At 38.7% G+C, this 12,241-nt stretch overlaps 2 protein-coding genes and 1 non-coding gene across 3 annotated transcripts; all 3 read left to right on the top strand.

The window, feature by feature from the left end:
* The first annotated feature begins 669 nt into the window (after positions 1-669).
* Positions 670-751, top strand: trnas-cga (transfer RNA serine (anticodon CGA)). The gene has a single exon. It is a non-coding gene; the product is annotated as a tRNA-Ser (tRNA).
* A 1,140-nt stretch (positions 752-1,891) lies between these two features.
* On the top strand, positions 1,892-6,346 carry nabp1a (nucleic acid binding protein 1a). The gene is made up of 6 exons (XM_020636546.3): positions 1,892-2,882; positions 3,064-3,202; positions 3,783-3,854; positions 4,268-4,352; positions 4,880-4,949; positions 5,474-6,346. The coding sequence occupies exons 1-6, from the start codon at positions 2,789-2,791 to the stop codon at positions 5,683-5,685; spliced, it is 672 nt and encodes a 223-aa protein (XP_020492202.1). The 5' UTR covers positions 1,892-2,788; the 3' UTR covers positions 5,686-6,346.
* Positions 6,347-6,617: 271 nt separating this feature from the next.
* On the top strand, positions 6,618-11,458 carry LOC109986046 (C-X-C chemokine receptor type 2-like). The gene is made up of 2 exons (XM_020636564.3): positions 6,618-9,230; positions 9,660-11,458. Exons 1-2 carry the CDS (start codon positions 9,101-9,103, stop codon positions 10,733-10,735), a joined length of 1,206 nt encoding a protein of 401 aa, XP_020492220.3. The 5' UTR covers positions 6,618-9,100; the 3' UTR covers positions 10,736-11,458.
* The last annotated feature ends 783 nt before the right edge of the window (positions 11,459-12,241 follow it).

Consider the following 12,241-nt stretch of genomic DNA (forward strand, 5'->3'; position numbering starts at 1 on the left):
TTTTGAGCATAGTTTTTTAATTTAAAAATTAAACCCACAATAAATCTAAGTCTTTCAACCTTTGTTTAAATTCAGTCATAAAGATCTTTTCAATTACACAGTTGAAACAAATCTTAAAAAAAATGTTTTAAGTGGTATTTACATAAATTTAAATTTAGGGGTCAGAATTGGGGACAGCTACTTCTCAATAGAAAGTACCCTATAAATTATAATGTTTTTATTTATTTAGCTTATCACTACCTCATTTAATGCCCTGGGTTTAAATAGATCATAATATAATCTCAGTAAATATCCATGTCTGAAAACTTAACAACTTGTTTTGTTAAACCTATTTTTTTGTAATGGGACTGCACTTTGAACTCATTCGGTAGAATGCCCCAAATACTGATGTAGGCTATTAACACATGGAGGTTTTCTCTGAACTCCTCAATGATGGTGAAGGTGAGCCCTGGAGTTACCATGGTGTTTGTCTCCCTCTTGTGTCCAAAGTGAAGATGACACCATGTGCATTCTTCCACAACATTATCTGACATTTGACAAGTCTCTGTTAAAATAAGCGCGTCAAAAAAAACAAATCGGAAAGCTTTCACGTCTTCTGCCATCACAGTAGAAATGACGAGCTTATTTATATATTTAAATGCTCATTCGGTGCAGTTTCTTCTTTAAGTCGTCACGGTGGCCGAGAGGTTAAGGCGTTGGACTCGAAATCCAATGGGGTTTCCCCGCACAGGTTCGAATCCTGTTCGTGACGTAACCGTTTTGCATTTTATAAGTGTTCTGTCGAAAAGTGCTACCCATCGAAAAGTGCTACCCTACGGATCTGTTCCGCTCAGGAAGCATTATTTGATATGGGATTTTTCTATTGATAAATGCCTTCTCCAAAATCTAAACGGGAATCTACGGGTTTTATAACAGAGTATCAAAACAGTCCCCTTCATTTACAGTGCAAAAAATCAGCTATTTGTGGTGTTCTAAAGGGATTAGGTTATGGGAGCTTTATTTGGTAGATGAATGTCCGTCGAGATAAAATATTTCCCCTATAATCTTAAATAATAGAGAACCAAAACTTGCTCCCCATACTCTGCAAATGCGTACATAGTGATTGATAAATTGATAAAATAGTGTTTGTTCTGGTAGCAATATGTAAGCTACGTTAAATTAAAGATCAGTGTAGCTTTCAATGGCAAAAATTATCTCTGCTTCTTCTTGGATTTAGTCGGCAAAACACACTGGTCCTCCCGGTTGTTATGGTGCATTCAGGTGCTCCTTGGAGGAAAGTCGTTCTTTTAACTTCTACAATAAGTGTTGACGTGATTTCAGTTCGGGAAGTCTGAATGTCGTAACAACAACAACAACAACAACAACAACAACAAACGTCGTGGATGTTACGAAGAAGATGTGTGAATGTCTCTAATACAAATTATATTTCAGCAAAAAGTTGATACGTGAATTCATAAAAAAAAGTACCTTAACATTAGCTAAACGTATTTTGTGATGACGATTCTGACGGCAAGTCGGGCAACTATTTCTTTTCCGAGTTTCCGAGTTGTTGTTCCGACTTGAGCAGTCGTTCGTGTGCATTTTTTTTTTACAACTCGGAAACTCGTTTTTCCGATGCGTCCGCGTCCACCACACGAATGCACCATTATTGGAAGGGAAAGGGTGAAACCAACTACGACCTCCTCTTTTAAGCACATTCTCTGCATGAAATAACAAGACTGCATTTAATTCAACAACAAATGAATTAAAACAAAAATAATATTAATAATATTAAGTCGGCATGTTTGGGTTAGGACGCACATCAAGGGAAAAGTCTACGTTTAAATCCCCTTTTCCCACGAAGATAATGGAACTTACCGCGTTGGCTAAAACAGACCGGCACTGCGCTCTGACGTCACATTTGGGGCATTGTTGAAGCAGGGGAAAGCGTGAAGTCAATAGCGTGTACAGATTTTATACAAAGCCTTTTGTGTGTGTGTTGTGTAGGCATAAATAACCAGGGCACCGAACATAAACCCTTTTAGATAAACTGTGTCGTTGAAAGGGGACCACAGCTTTAGACACACAAGTCTCGCAACAAAGCAGACTGCCGCGCTAGCCGCCATGCTAACAGCTAATCACTACAGAAATGCGCTCGAGCTGAAAATATTAACGTAAACTGAAGTCGTCTGCGTTGCCAGGGGAGACAACAAATACGTTGTCAGGGTGGGGAGAGACGTGAAATCAGTCTCTTTAATAGTTAGCGGAAGAGATAATAATCACTAATAACCAGGGGGAGCGGTCATAAATACATCCGAGGTTTGAGTCGCAACTTACTGATACTATTTTATGTGGCCAACAAGCTTCTTTTTTTTTTTTTGCTTTAAGTGCGTTCATCGTGTGAATTGGATTATTGTGAAGATTCAATCTGTCACTATGGCGAAAATCGTGGGGAAAAGACGCATCCTGAAGTGTGAAAGAGGGCAGCTAACCAACTAGCTGCTTTAGTGCTGCGGTGTTCACTGCGAACCAGTGTGGTCACATTGCTAGTTTGTTTTGTCGTTTTTCAAGGGTCCAGTTTTCACTTTTCGTAACGCAAAAGTAGTCGACCACCCCACAGAGCATACCTCAAAGAGTCTGGAGCAGCGTTTAGTGCCCACTCGGCCAGCAGGCTAAATGAGGTAGCTTAGCCACACAAAAAAGCTAACCTTGTAGCTACACAGTAACTACAGTGAGCTCGTCTTCTTCTTCTTCTTCTTGTTACTGGGGTTTTTTTAATTGACAAAAGTTGGTCGAGCATCGACTAACAATGGCAGCAACCACAAACGAGTCCGTGTTTTTGATTAAGGACGTGAAGCCTGGCTCGAAAAATTTGAATATCGTCTTCATCGTTTTGGAAATAGGTAAGTAGCATCTCTTCACATGCCATCAACTCGTGTCTGGTTTGTTCTTAAAGGGGGCCAGAGATGGGCTGTTTGTTGTGACATATTGGGACATCAATTCACTTTTTTTTGGGGGGGGGGGGGGGTGTAAACCCCTGTACATTTGTGTTGTGGATGTTAATTCGTGCTTTCTTGTTTTCAGGGCGAGTCACCAAGACGAAAGACGGTCATGAGGTTCGCTCGTGTAAAGTGGCAGACAAGAGCGGGAGCATCGCCATCTCTGTCTGGGATGAACTCGGCAGCCTGATCCAGCCAGGCGACATCATCAAGCTGACCAGGGGGTACGACTTGTGCTGTGAAAAACTCCCAAGACAAGACGTGATACTTTTCTCTCACAATTTACAATTACTCTTTTTACATTTCCACGATTTCCCAGTTTGGGATCAATAAAGTAATTCTATTCTTCTTCTTTTTTTAAAGCAAACTTTTTGTTGAACCAAATTTGGATATAAACAATTCCAAAACACTGTGTTCCATGCTTAAAATATGAAATGTATTATGAACAAGTTAATTGCATAGAGAACATCCTCTGGTCGTTTCTACTGGGTACAATAATTCGGTCTGACAGCATCTGCACCAAAACCATGTTCTCCATAATACAATGGACAAGATGTGTATTGATCTTTGACAAAACAAACAAACAAACAAACAAACAATCAGCTGATTTCCCAGCTGCAAGAGCAGAAGTAAGAGGAGTCATTTGTTTCTGGGTCTAATGATTGTTAAACATAACTTCAGATCTTTTCAAATATATAACTGCTTTTGACATTTGACTTAAGTACATTAGACTCTTGACCCTTAAATATATTTGAGAAATAATCTTTTGTTTTCTTAAATCAACTTTGTGATTTTCTGTATTAGCTATGCATCAATATGGAAAGGCTGCTTGACGCTATACACTGGAAGAGGAGGAGATCTGCAGAAGATTGGAGAGTGAGTAACTTGTCTCAGATCTGTGTGTGTACTTCAGTTGTGGTCCCTTGATATGCAGACTTTTAAGATCGAGATAGTTTACCTGTTACTTTCAACACAGTAAACATGCTCAAATATAACAGGGTAGAACTGTTTTTTTCTTACATGAACACAATTTTATTATTTAAGAGCATTACTTTCTCAGTCACATTTGTATGATATCTCTTCAGACAACACACAGCTTTTATCCCACAAAAACACACTTGTCTAATTTTGGCTTTAATGTCAAATGTAGTGAAAAAAGTTTCCTTTTTGAAAATACGTGAATCAAATATCTCAAAACAAAAGAGCAAAATGAACATTTATGCCATTTGATCAGACCATGAGTGTTTCAAAGTTTCATCAATCAAACAATGTTTTTTTTCCCCCTGTAGGTTCTGCATGGTGTATTCAGAAGTTCCCAATTTCAGTGAACCAAACCCAGACCTTCTAACCCAATCAAACCAGCAAAACAAGCCTGTGAGTATTCAAACATAACCTATTTGTCTTAAGGAAAATTAGGACTTGTTTGCAATAGCGCCTTGAGTGGCCATGAGTCTGCAACCAGTCACATCCCTCATGTGCAACAGCAGGGCATGATATATGTCAGTTTAAAACTAAACTCTGTATTGGATAGACTGGGATATACAAAGTGTTAAAACATTTGCATGGTAATGATGCTTTAACCAAAACAATCTGGAAGAGTGGTAAAATTGAAATAAAATGAATGCCATAAGCCCCAGTTAGCAGCTAAATAAAGATACCCTCCCTCATATGGCTGCTTACATTTGGAGCTCAACCTGTATGGATGAAAAAATGTGACCATTCTTACTTGGACGAGAATATATTTAGTTAAAAAGGCCAACTTAAAGTTCCTGTATTAAACCTCCTTTTTTGATGGCCGATACTGGATTATGAATTAAATCTTACTTGCTACTTTGTAATTCCACATTCACGTCGAACAACAATGTTGGTGTTTCTAAGATGACAATGACTTCCACTTACAGGGTAAACCAGATGGGAATCAGAGGGGAAACTCTCCGCCCAATCAGAATTCAGGTACACCTGCCCCACCAGGTCAGTATATTTTCTTTTTGATGCAAATGAACCCTTCTCTACTGAAACACACTTGAACGCAACAGGAAATGAAAGTTTGCACCGTGCAATGGTGCGCACTGCCTGTGACAGCACAATAAGGCTGCCAACATTCAAGTATTTCTTAATGCAACACAAATTAGATTCAATGACGTGAGAAGGGCCTCTTTTTAAATTGCTTTTTAACGTTGTACAACATTTGTCTCGTTCTTTCTTTTTACCATGTTATGAGAATTAGAGGCACAAAAGGCATCTTTCACTGAAGACATTTTGACTTGTCTCAGTCAAACAAAAGCACACGTGTCACTAATTTAACACCATGACCAAATACTGAAACGACTTAAATCCTGCTGTCATTAGCTGTATTATTAACGCCTGTGAATTCTCTTCAGCGGTGTGTCTCAAGGATTTATGTGACAAAAGCCTTTTAAAAAAAAAAAATAATAATAATGTCTCAATATAACTTTCTGTGTGGACTTTTTTTTTTTTTTTCTCTCCATCCTCAGGAAATGGTGCCATGCCCCCGTTTGCCAACAATAACAACAACAACCCACCGCCTGGTGTACCACGTGAGGCTGGGTATGGGGGCATTGGGCGACCCAATGGTCGCTCACCTGGAAATGGAGCATCTCCAGTTACAGCTGCAGGACCTCCAACTGCAGCAAAGTCTTCGGTTACCATTACCAACGGCAGGGACCCACGACGTGCCAAAAGATGAAAGTGGGTTTATGGGGGATCATGTGGGAAAATGATGGACGGTTCCATGTCTCCCATCCCCATTTAAAAAAAAAAAAAAAAAAACATTTGTGCCCCCTCCTCGTCACAGCCTATGCTGGCTTTCAGAATAATGAATTGAATTGGAGACTACGTCATTAGAGACTTGCATCATTATTATTATTTTTTTTACAGGCTTATCAACTCTGTTGGGTTTTTCATGCGTAGTGCACTCAGTAAGCAGCACAATGTGATTGTGACCTACCACTTGATGCACTATCAGGACTTCTTACATAGCTGAGCCTCGATGCTTGAGTTGTGGTCTGCCTTCTGCACCCCTGTCCTCTGAATCTCCCTAGAACTTCTGCCAGCTCTGTGCCAGTGCCACCTCCCCCTACCCTGCCCTGTTATATTCTTTCAAACTATACACCCTACTTGAACACTTGATGCACTTTCTTCTCTTAACTTATGTTGGCAATGTTGCCTGTCATTTAAATCAGGAAATCGATTTCTACTTTCTAGTGGAAAGGCCTTAAGTTGGTGAAAATTAGTTTTGTGACTGAATGCAGGAGTGACATTTCTCTTTAAACCAAACTGTATCTGAAGTGACTCTGTGACGGGAAAGGTGTAAGTTTTGACTATTTTAATAATAGAATTATATGAGACTTTTGTTTGTTTTCTTAGGACATGGTTTTCTTAGTCATTGCTATCAATTGTACCATAACCAAGGTGGGACCACGTAAAAACTGGCAAAACGGTTCACCGAATAAATTTTACAGAAATTATACTGCCAACAATTGGTTTCTGCAGTGTATTTGACAATAAACCACAACCTACTAATAATTCAAAAACATGTATTTACATTTGGGTAAATTGCAGTTGAAACTAAAATACATTGACTACACAAAATAGGTCTACTTTTAAAGGTTCATTAGTAGTCGTCTTTTTCCCCTATCAGCTTTTTCTTTCTTTTTTATGTTGCTGTTCAAACATTTTCTGGCCACAAGTATGAACAGTTCAATCATAAAGGCCTGTAGAGGTTCATTGTAAGTAGAATAACAGGAGACCTCCTCTAATAAACACTTTAATGAGTTAAATCTGTCAGTATATAATAGTGATACTATCACTAACAGCAAATCTTCCATCAATATCCAATCTGCTTTTACTCAACAGCACCATCTAGTGCTCACAGAAACAAATTACTGCAGTTTTTTTAGAATATGTTACAAAACATTTGCTTTGATATGTGAGCACTGGGTTGTGGTACAGTCATTACTTTGAAGCACAAGTTGAGAAACCATATTCTCTCGATTTCACTTCCTCTATCACAATTTGAGGTCCAAACACCTTTACATCTAATTCTCCAGTTTTAAGCAACACATGGCATACAAGACCTGTTTCTTCATATCCTTTGTTGCACCAAGCACCTGAACTGTGTCCTCTGGTTCTCATGTGATCCTTTTACACTCATGATGCATTTACGCTTTCTTACAGTTAACTTTTTCCTAACTAATGAGCAGAAGAGAGGCAATTCATTTAAGATGAGTTCATTAGATAACAACCCCATTTCCTAAAAAGTCAGGATGGTGTAGGGAATGTAAGTTTAAAAACAAAATGTGTTGATTTTCTGCACTACTAAACCCCCATATGTGATTGAAAATAGCACAAAGACAACATAGATGTAGATGTTATGAAGCTGAATTGGGGTTTTTTTTATGCCAGATACATGTTGCAAAAAGGTTGGCACAGTGACAAAAGCCTGGAAGTGTTAATCCCAAAAGAAAACACCTGGAAGAGCAAATCAGAATGGATAATTTAACTAACCTCAGGTTAGTAACAAGATTAGTTATTTAAAAAAAGAGTCTTATCCAAAGTAATTTTTGGTGATTAAAGTAATAAAATAATTAAAAGAACCTGAAGAAAACTAAGAAACGAAGGAGAAAAACAGTATTGGATGACCTTGATCTTCAGACAGCACTGCTTTTAAAAAACAGACACAGTTCTGTCATGGACATCACTTGTCCCAACTTTTGATGAACTTTGGTTCATCAATGAAAGTCAACAAAGGGAAATTAAGAGGAATTATCCGTCTATAGGCGAGAAAAAAAGAGCCCCCCCCCCCCCATAAATGTTTGCTGAGGGCCCCAACATACTCTAGAATTGCCACTGTTGAACATCCATCTACCCAAACTGGGCATACTTTTTTCCAACATTTGATATATTGTCTATGTGCTGTTTTCATATAAATATAGAGTTTCAATGTTTTGCAATTCATCACATTCTGTTTGTGTTTACATTTTACACAAAGTTCCTACTTTTATGAAATGGGGTTGTGTATTGGGGACTTTGTTTTCCTCTTCTGATTTAAAAAGATCAAACAAACAACAGTACTTGTGACATTAGGAAGTTGAAACACATGAGAAGTGTGGCAGGAAATGTGATGTTAGTCGCTCATGTGTCAACACAGGCATGTCATGAGCTGGGAACTTCCTCAGCTGCGACGGTCAATCGGAAGAGCCTGTGTGACAAGCTTTGGCCCTTATCAAGTTATTGAAATACCATCCGCCTGATTTATTTAACTCCTATACAGTTACTTAGTCTTTCTTTACGGTCCTGTACAAACCAGGGACTCATAAACTTCATAACAACAGTGAAACTCGTCAGATTCTAAGAAGCTGCACTTCAGGAATATTTAGATGTTTGATCCAGAGTTTATTTTTGTATCTGTAAACAATAGTCATTAATAGTTTCTCTTTCGATTTTGAATGCAATGTGACAGCACATCTCATGACCACGATGACTCAGATCATATGGCCTGATTTTGTTTATAGAGAAGTGTTGAGGGTGATAGAAAACCTCGCTGTGACTAAAAACAGAAAAAAACAAACATTGAAACAAGTTGCCAGCTTGAAGTTAAAAATATTACAGTTAAGAATTAAACAGAATCTGACCTGTGGCTCCTTTCCCGCTCTCTCTCCCTGATTTCCAGCTCTATCCACTGTCCTATCTCTCAAATAAAGGCACCAAAAGCCCCAAAAAATGAATTAAAAAAATGGATTAAACGTTCTTATTATAAACTTGTACGTATGAGCCAAAAGGGAAGACACCAAATTCATTTGAGACGTCAGTACACGTACTACCCCCTGCAATAATAATAAGCAGATTTTGAATACAAATAAAATACCTCTCTTACAACATGATTGCAGCCTCATACAAGCAGAGTATCACTGAAATAGAGATTTATATTTTAATTTATAAATAATGTCCCTTAGGTTAAATCCATCTACAGAAATATATAACTCTTGATTTTCTACACATTTTAACTATATTTTAAAGATGTGATAACCTATGTTTACTTTGCTAGGTGAGAAAAACAACCATCCTTCTATTATTGATGAGCAAATCAAAAATACGTGCGCATGAAGCAAAAAGGAAAAAGTAGGCAGTTGGTTATTATGAGGGGAGGGGTGAAGAGAGACACAACGTTTTGTTCCTTACCTCCTTGTGACAGACCGATTGCCACCCACAAAGAAAACATCACAATGACTGGTGAGCATTTTCTTTTCTTTTTTTGAATTATTTGTTTTTATTCATAGTTAATTGATACATGTGTTTATAGAAAATAAGACAGTTGTGAATGTGTTGGTCCTGATATTTAAAACTAACATATAACGCGCAAATGTAAAGACATTTATTTAGTTCCTGTCTCTTTGCAAAGATTAAAACTGATGTGATTAGAGATTTATTCCTGAAAATGTTATCAACACTTCCCCTAGTTTAACTCTAATGTTGCCTAACTCTAATGTTGCCGGTAATTTACAGACTTGAATGCTCTCTGATCTTTGTGATAACCTGCTGCATTTAGTCTGTCTGATTTGTTAAGAAGCACATTCACTATTTTCAGTAGGTCTATGTTCCTATGTTTTTTTTATTTGTATACCTTAATGACTAAAGTTCTGTTTCACTTGCTGTCCTCAGATCCAAACACATCTTCTTTTTACATAGACTTTGGCTCTGCTTATTATGCACTCAACTTCACCTACAACGAATCAGAGTTCTACATTGACCTTGACACGCAGCCATGCAAACACTTCATCATCCCCGATGCTTTGATGGTGTTTGTCAGTGGGTTTTATGTCCTCATCTTTGTTTTGGCCATTCCTGGTAATCTGGTTGTGGGGCTTGTGATCGGCCTCAGTAGGCAGGCGCTGCCTCCCTCTGACCTCTACCTCCTCCACCTGGCAGTCGCTGACATCCTCTTGGCTTTAACCCTGCCGTTTTGGGCCACATCTGTTACACAGGGTTGGGTGTTTGGAGATGCCATGTGCAAAATTGTCACCATCCTCCAAGAGCTGAGCTTCTACTCTAGCATTCTGTTCCTGACCTGCATTAGCATGGACCGCTACATGGTGATTGTGCGAGCTATGGAGGCACGCAGGGCTAACCGACGGATGGTCAGCTGGGTAGTTTGTGCTGCTGTCTGGGGCACTGGGGCAATTCTCTCTCTGCCTGGGCTTCTACATTCATCTTACAAATCTCACAACTCCAGTCAGTTAATGTGTGAAGAACATTACACCCCTGGCAGTGCTAGTGATTGGAGGCTGGCCACCCGGCTTCTCCGCCACACTTTGGGTTTTCTCATCCCACTGGCCATCATGCTGCCCTGTTATGGAGTAACCATCAAGCGCCTCCTTCGTATCCGTGGGGGGTTTCAGCGCCAAAAAGCCATGAGAGTGATTGTCTTTGTGGTCTTTGCCTTCCTGCTTTGTTGGACTCCATACCACCTTGCAGTGATGGCGGACACGTTCTTCAGGTCTAAGATTGTGCCATACAATTGCCCAGCGAGGATGGTGGTGGATCGGGTCATGTTTGCCACGCAGATTCTGGGCCTCCTGCACAGCTGTGTTAATCCAGTGCTGTATGCGTTTGTGGGGGAGAAGTTCAGGAGTAGGCTAACGCAGATATTGAGGAAGATGGGCGTCTTGGAGAGAACGTCTTTGTCAAGATCCAGCAGATCTTCACTGTCTTCAGAGATCACATCTACGTTCATGTGAGAACACAGAAGAGAAACTTTAGACTCAAAGACCCCACAGAACCCGTTTTGATATGCATGTGCATTTTTCAGTGCAGCTCATATTTGCTAAACATCAATCTTTTAGAAAACAACTTTGTACAAAATTTCCCTCGGTTAGCCTCGACTATTTCGCATAAAAAAATGTAAATATTTGTTACTATTTTTCTATCCTTTTAAGTTAATTTTGCAGTACGGCCTTGAGCGTTTCACCTAAATGTAAGGTGCGTTTCACCATGTTTCATGCTTTATTCACTTTTTTTTATATCTTTTTTAAATTTGTTTGGCTTTCATTTTGTAATCAAATTTTTAAATGTTTCTTTTCCTGTATATATATATATATATATATATATATATATATTTTTTTTTAATCTTGCTAAAAAAAAAGAAAAAAGAAAACAAAGCCGAATAAATTTTGGTTTCACTCAACCATATATGTTTTGAGAAAATACATTTCCCAACATCACTGTGCTTTGAAAGAGCAGCTCAGTCCTTCAGTTTAAGGTGTAACCCCCTATCAGCATCATATACAGCAGTAGCATGAACTGATCCGTCACAATATTGTATAACTCTGTATAAGGTTTCGTTTAGATTTATTTATCAAATTTGGATATGTAAGAGTGCCTTTAATTGTTTGTATTTAGCCTTAGACAGCAGGTGGGTTCTAATTGCATTCATCATTAAATAAAAATATATTTCTATAAAACACTGCTTTTTGTCTCTGATTTATATAACACCACTGCAGCTGTGGATCAATGGACGGTCGGGGGTTCGATCCCCAGCTGCTGCAGCCACATGTCCGATGTGTCCTTGGGCAAGACACTTAACCCAAAGTTGCTCCTGCTGATGGCCACTTTACATAGCAACCTCTGCCATCAGTGTGTGAATGGGTGGATGTGACCTATGTTGTAAAAAGCTCTTTAAATAGTCAGAAGTCTAGAAAAGTGCGATACAAGCTCATGTCCATTTACCAGTAACTACTGACGCACCCCATAGGCTACTTTTATCTTTGGAATAAACAAGTGATAGAGGATATGATTTACCAGTTTTCTCTTTTCTTTGTTAAAAAGCAGAGCTGCTTGAAATAACAGAAGCTGTGCAACAGCAGGAACACTTCAGCAAGCACTACACGGTAGGTCAAATAATCTGAATTTTCTGCCACTATTCAGATAAAAAAAAAAAAAAACTCTTTAAAAATATGTTTGACTGCAAAATGATGTCTGGAAGGTGAAGCTGACAGGCACCTGTGCTTAAAAAAAAGAAGTTGTTTTATTTTGCTTGTTGGTACATGAGAGTTGTTTCAGGTTTATCAATCAGTCAAGCAATCAATCTTTGTTTGGCCCCAATTCATAACAAATGTCATCTCAAGACACTTTATCAAAAGCAGGTAAAAGTAGGCCTACTCATTGCTATATTACAACGACACAGCGTTAATCTTTCATGAGCACTAAGCAACATTTAGCAAAGTTACAGCTGCAAGAAAAAACAA

The sequence above is a fragment of the Labrus bergylta genome, chromosome 13 (assembly GCF_963930695.1).
Source record: "Labrus bergylta chromosome 13, fLabBer1.1, whole genome shotgun sequence".
In the NCBI taxonomy this organism is placed as follows: domain Eukaryota; kingdom Metazoa; phylum Chordata; class Actinopteri; order Labriformes; family Labridae; genus Labrus; species Labrus bergylta.

Coding starts and splice junctions, on each gene's coding strand:
- nabp1a (XM_020636546.3), top strand. CDS start 2,789: ATGGCAGCAACCACAAACGAGTCCGTGTTTTTGATTAAGGACGTGAAG. Junction 2,883..3,063: donor CTTCATCGTTTTGGAAATAG/GTAAGTAGCATC, acceptor TCTTGTTTTCAG/GGCGAGTCACCAAGACGAAA. Junction 4,353..4,879: donor CAAACCAGCAAAACAAGCCT/GTGAGTATTCAA, acceptor TTCCACTTACAG/GGTAAACCAGATGGGAATCA.
- LOC109986046 (XM_020636564.3), top strand. CDS start 9,101: ATGAAGCAAAAAGGAAAAAGTAGGCAGTTGGTTATTATGAGGGGAGGG. Junction 9,231..9,659: donor AGAAAACATCACAATGACTG/GTGAGCATTTTC, acceptor TGCTGTCCTCAG/ATCCAAACACATCTTCTTTT.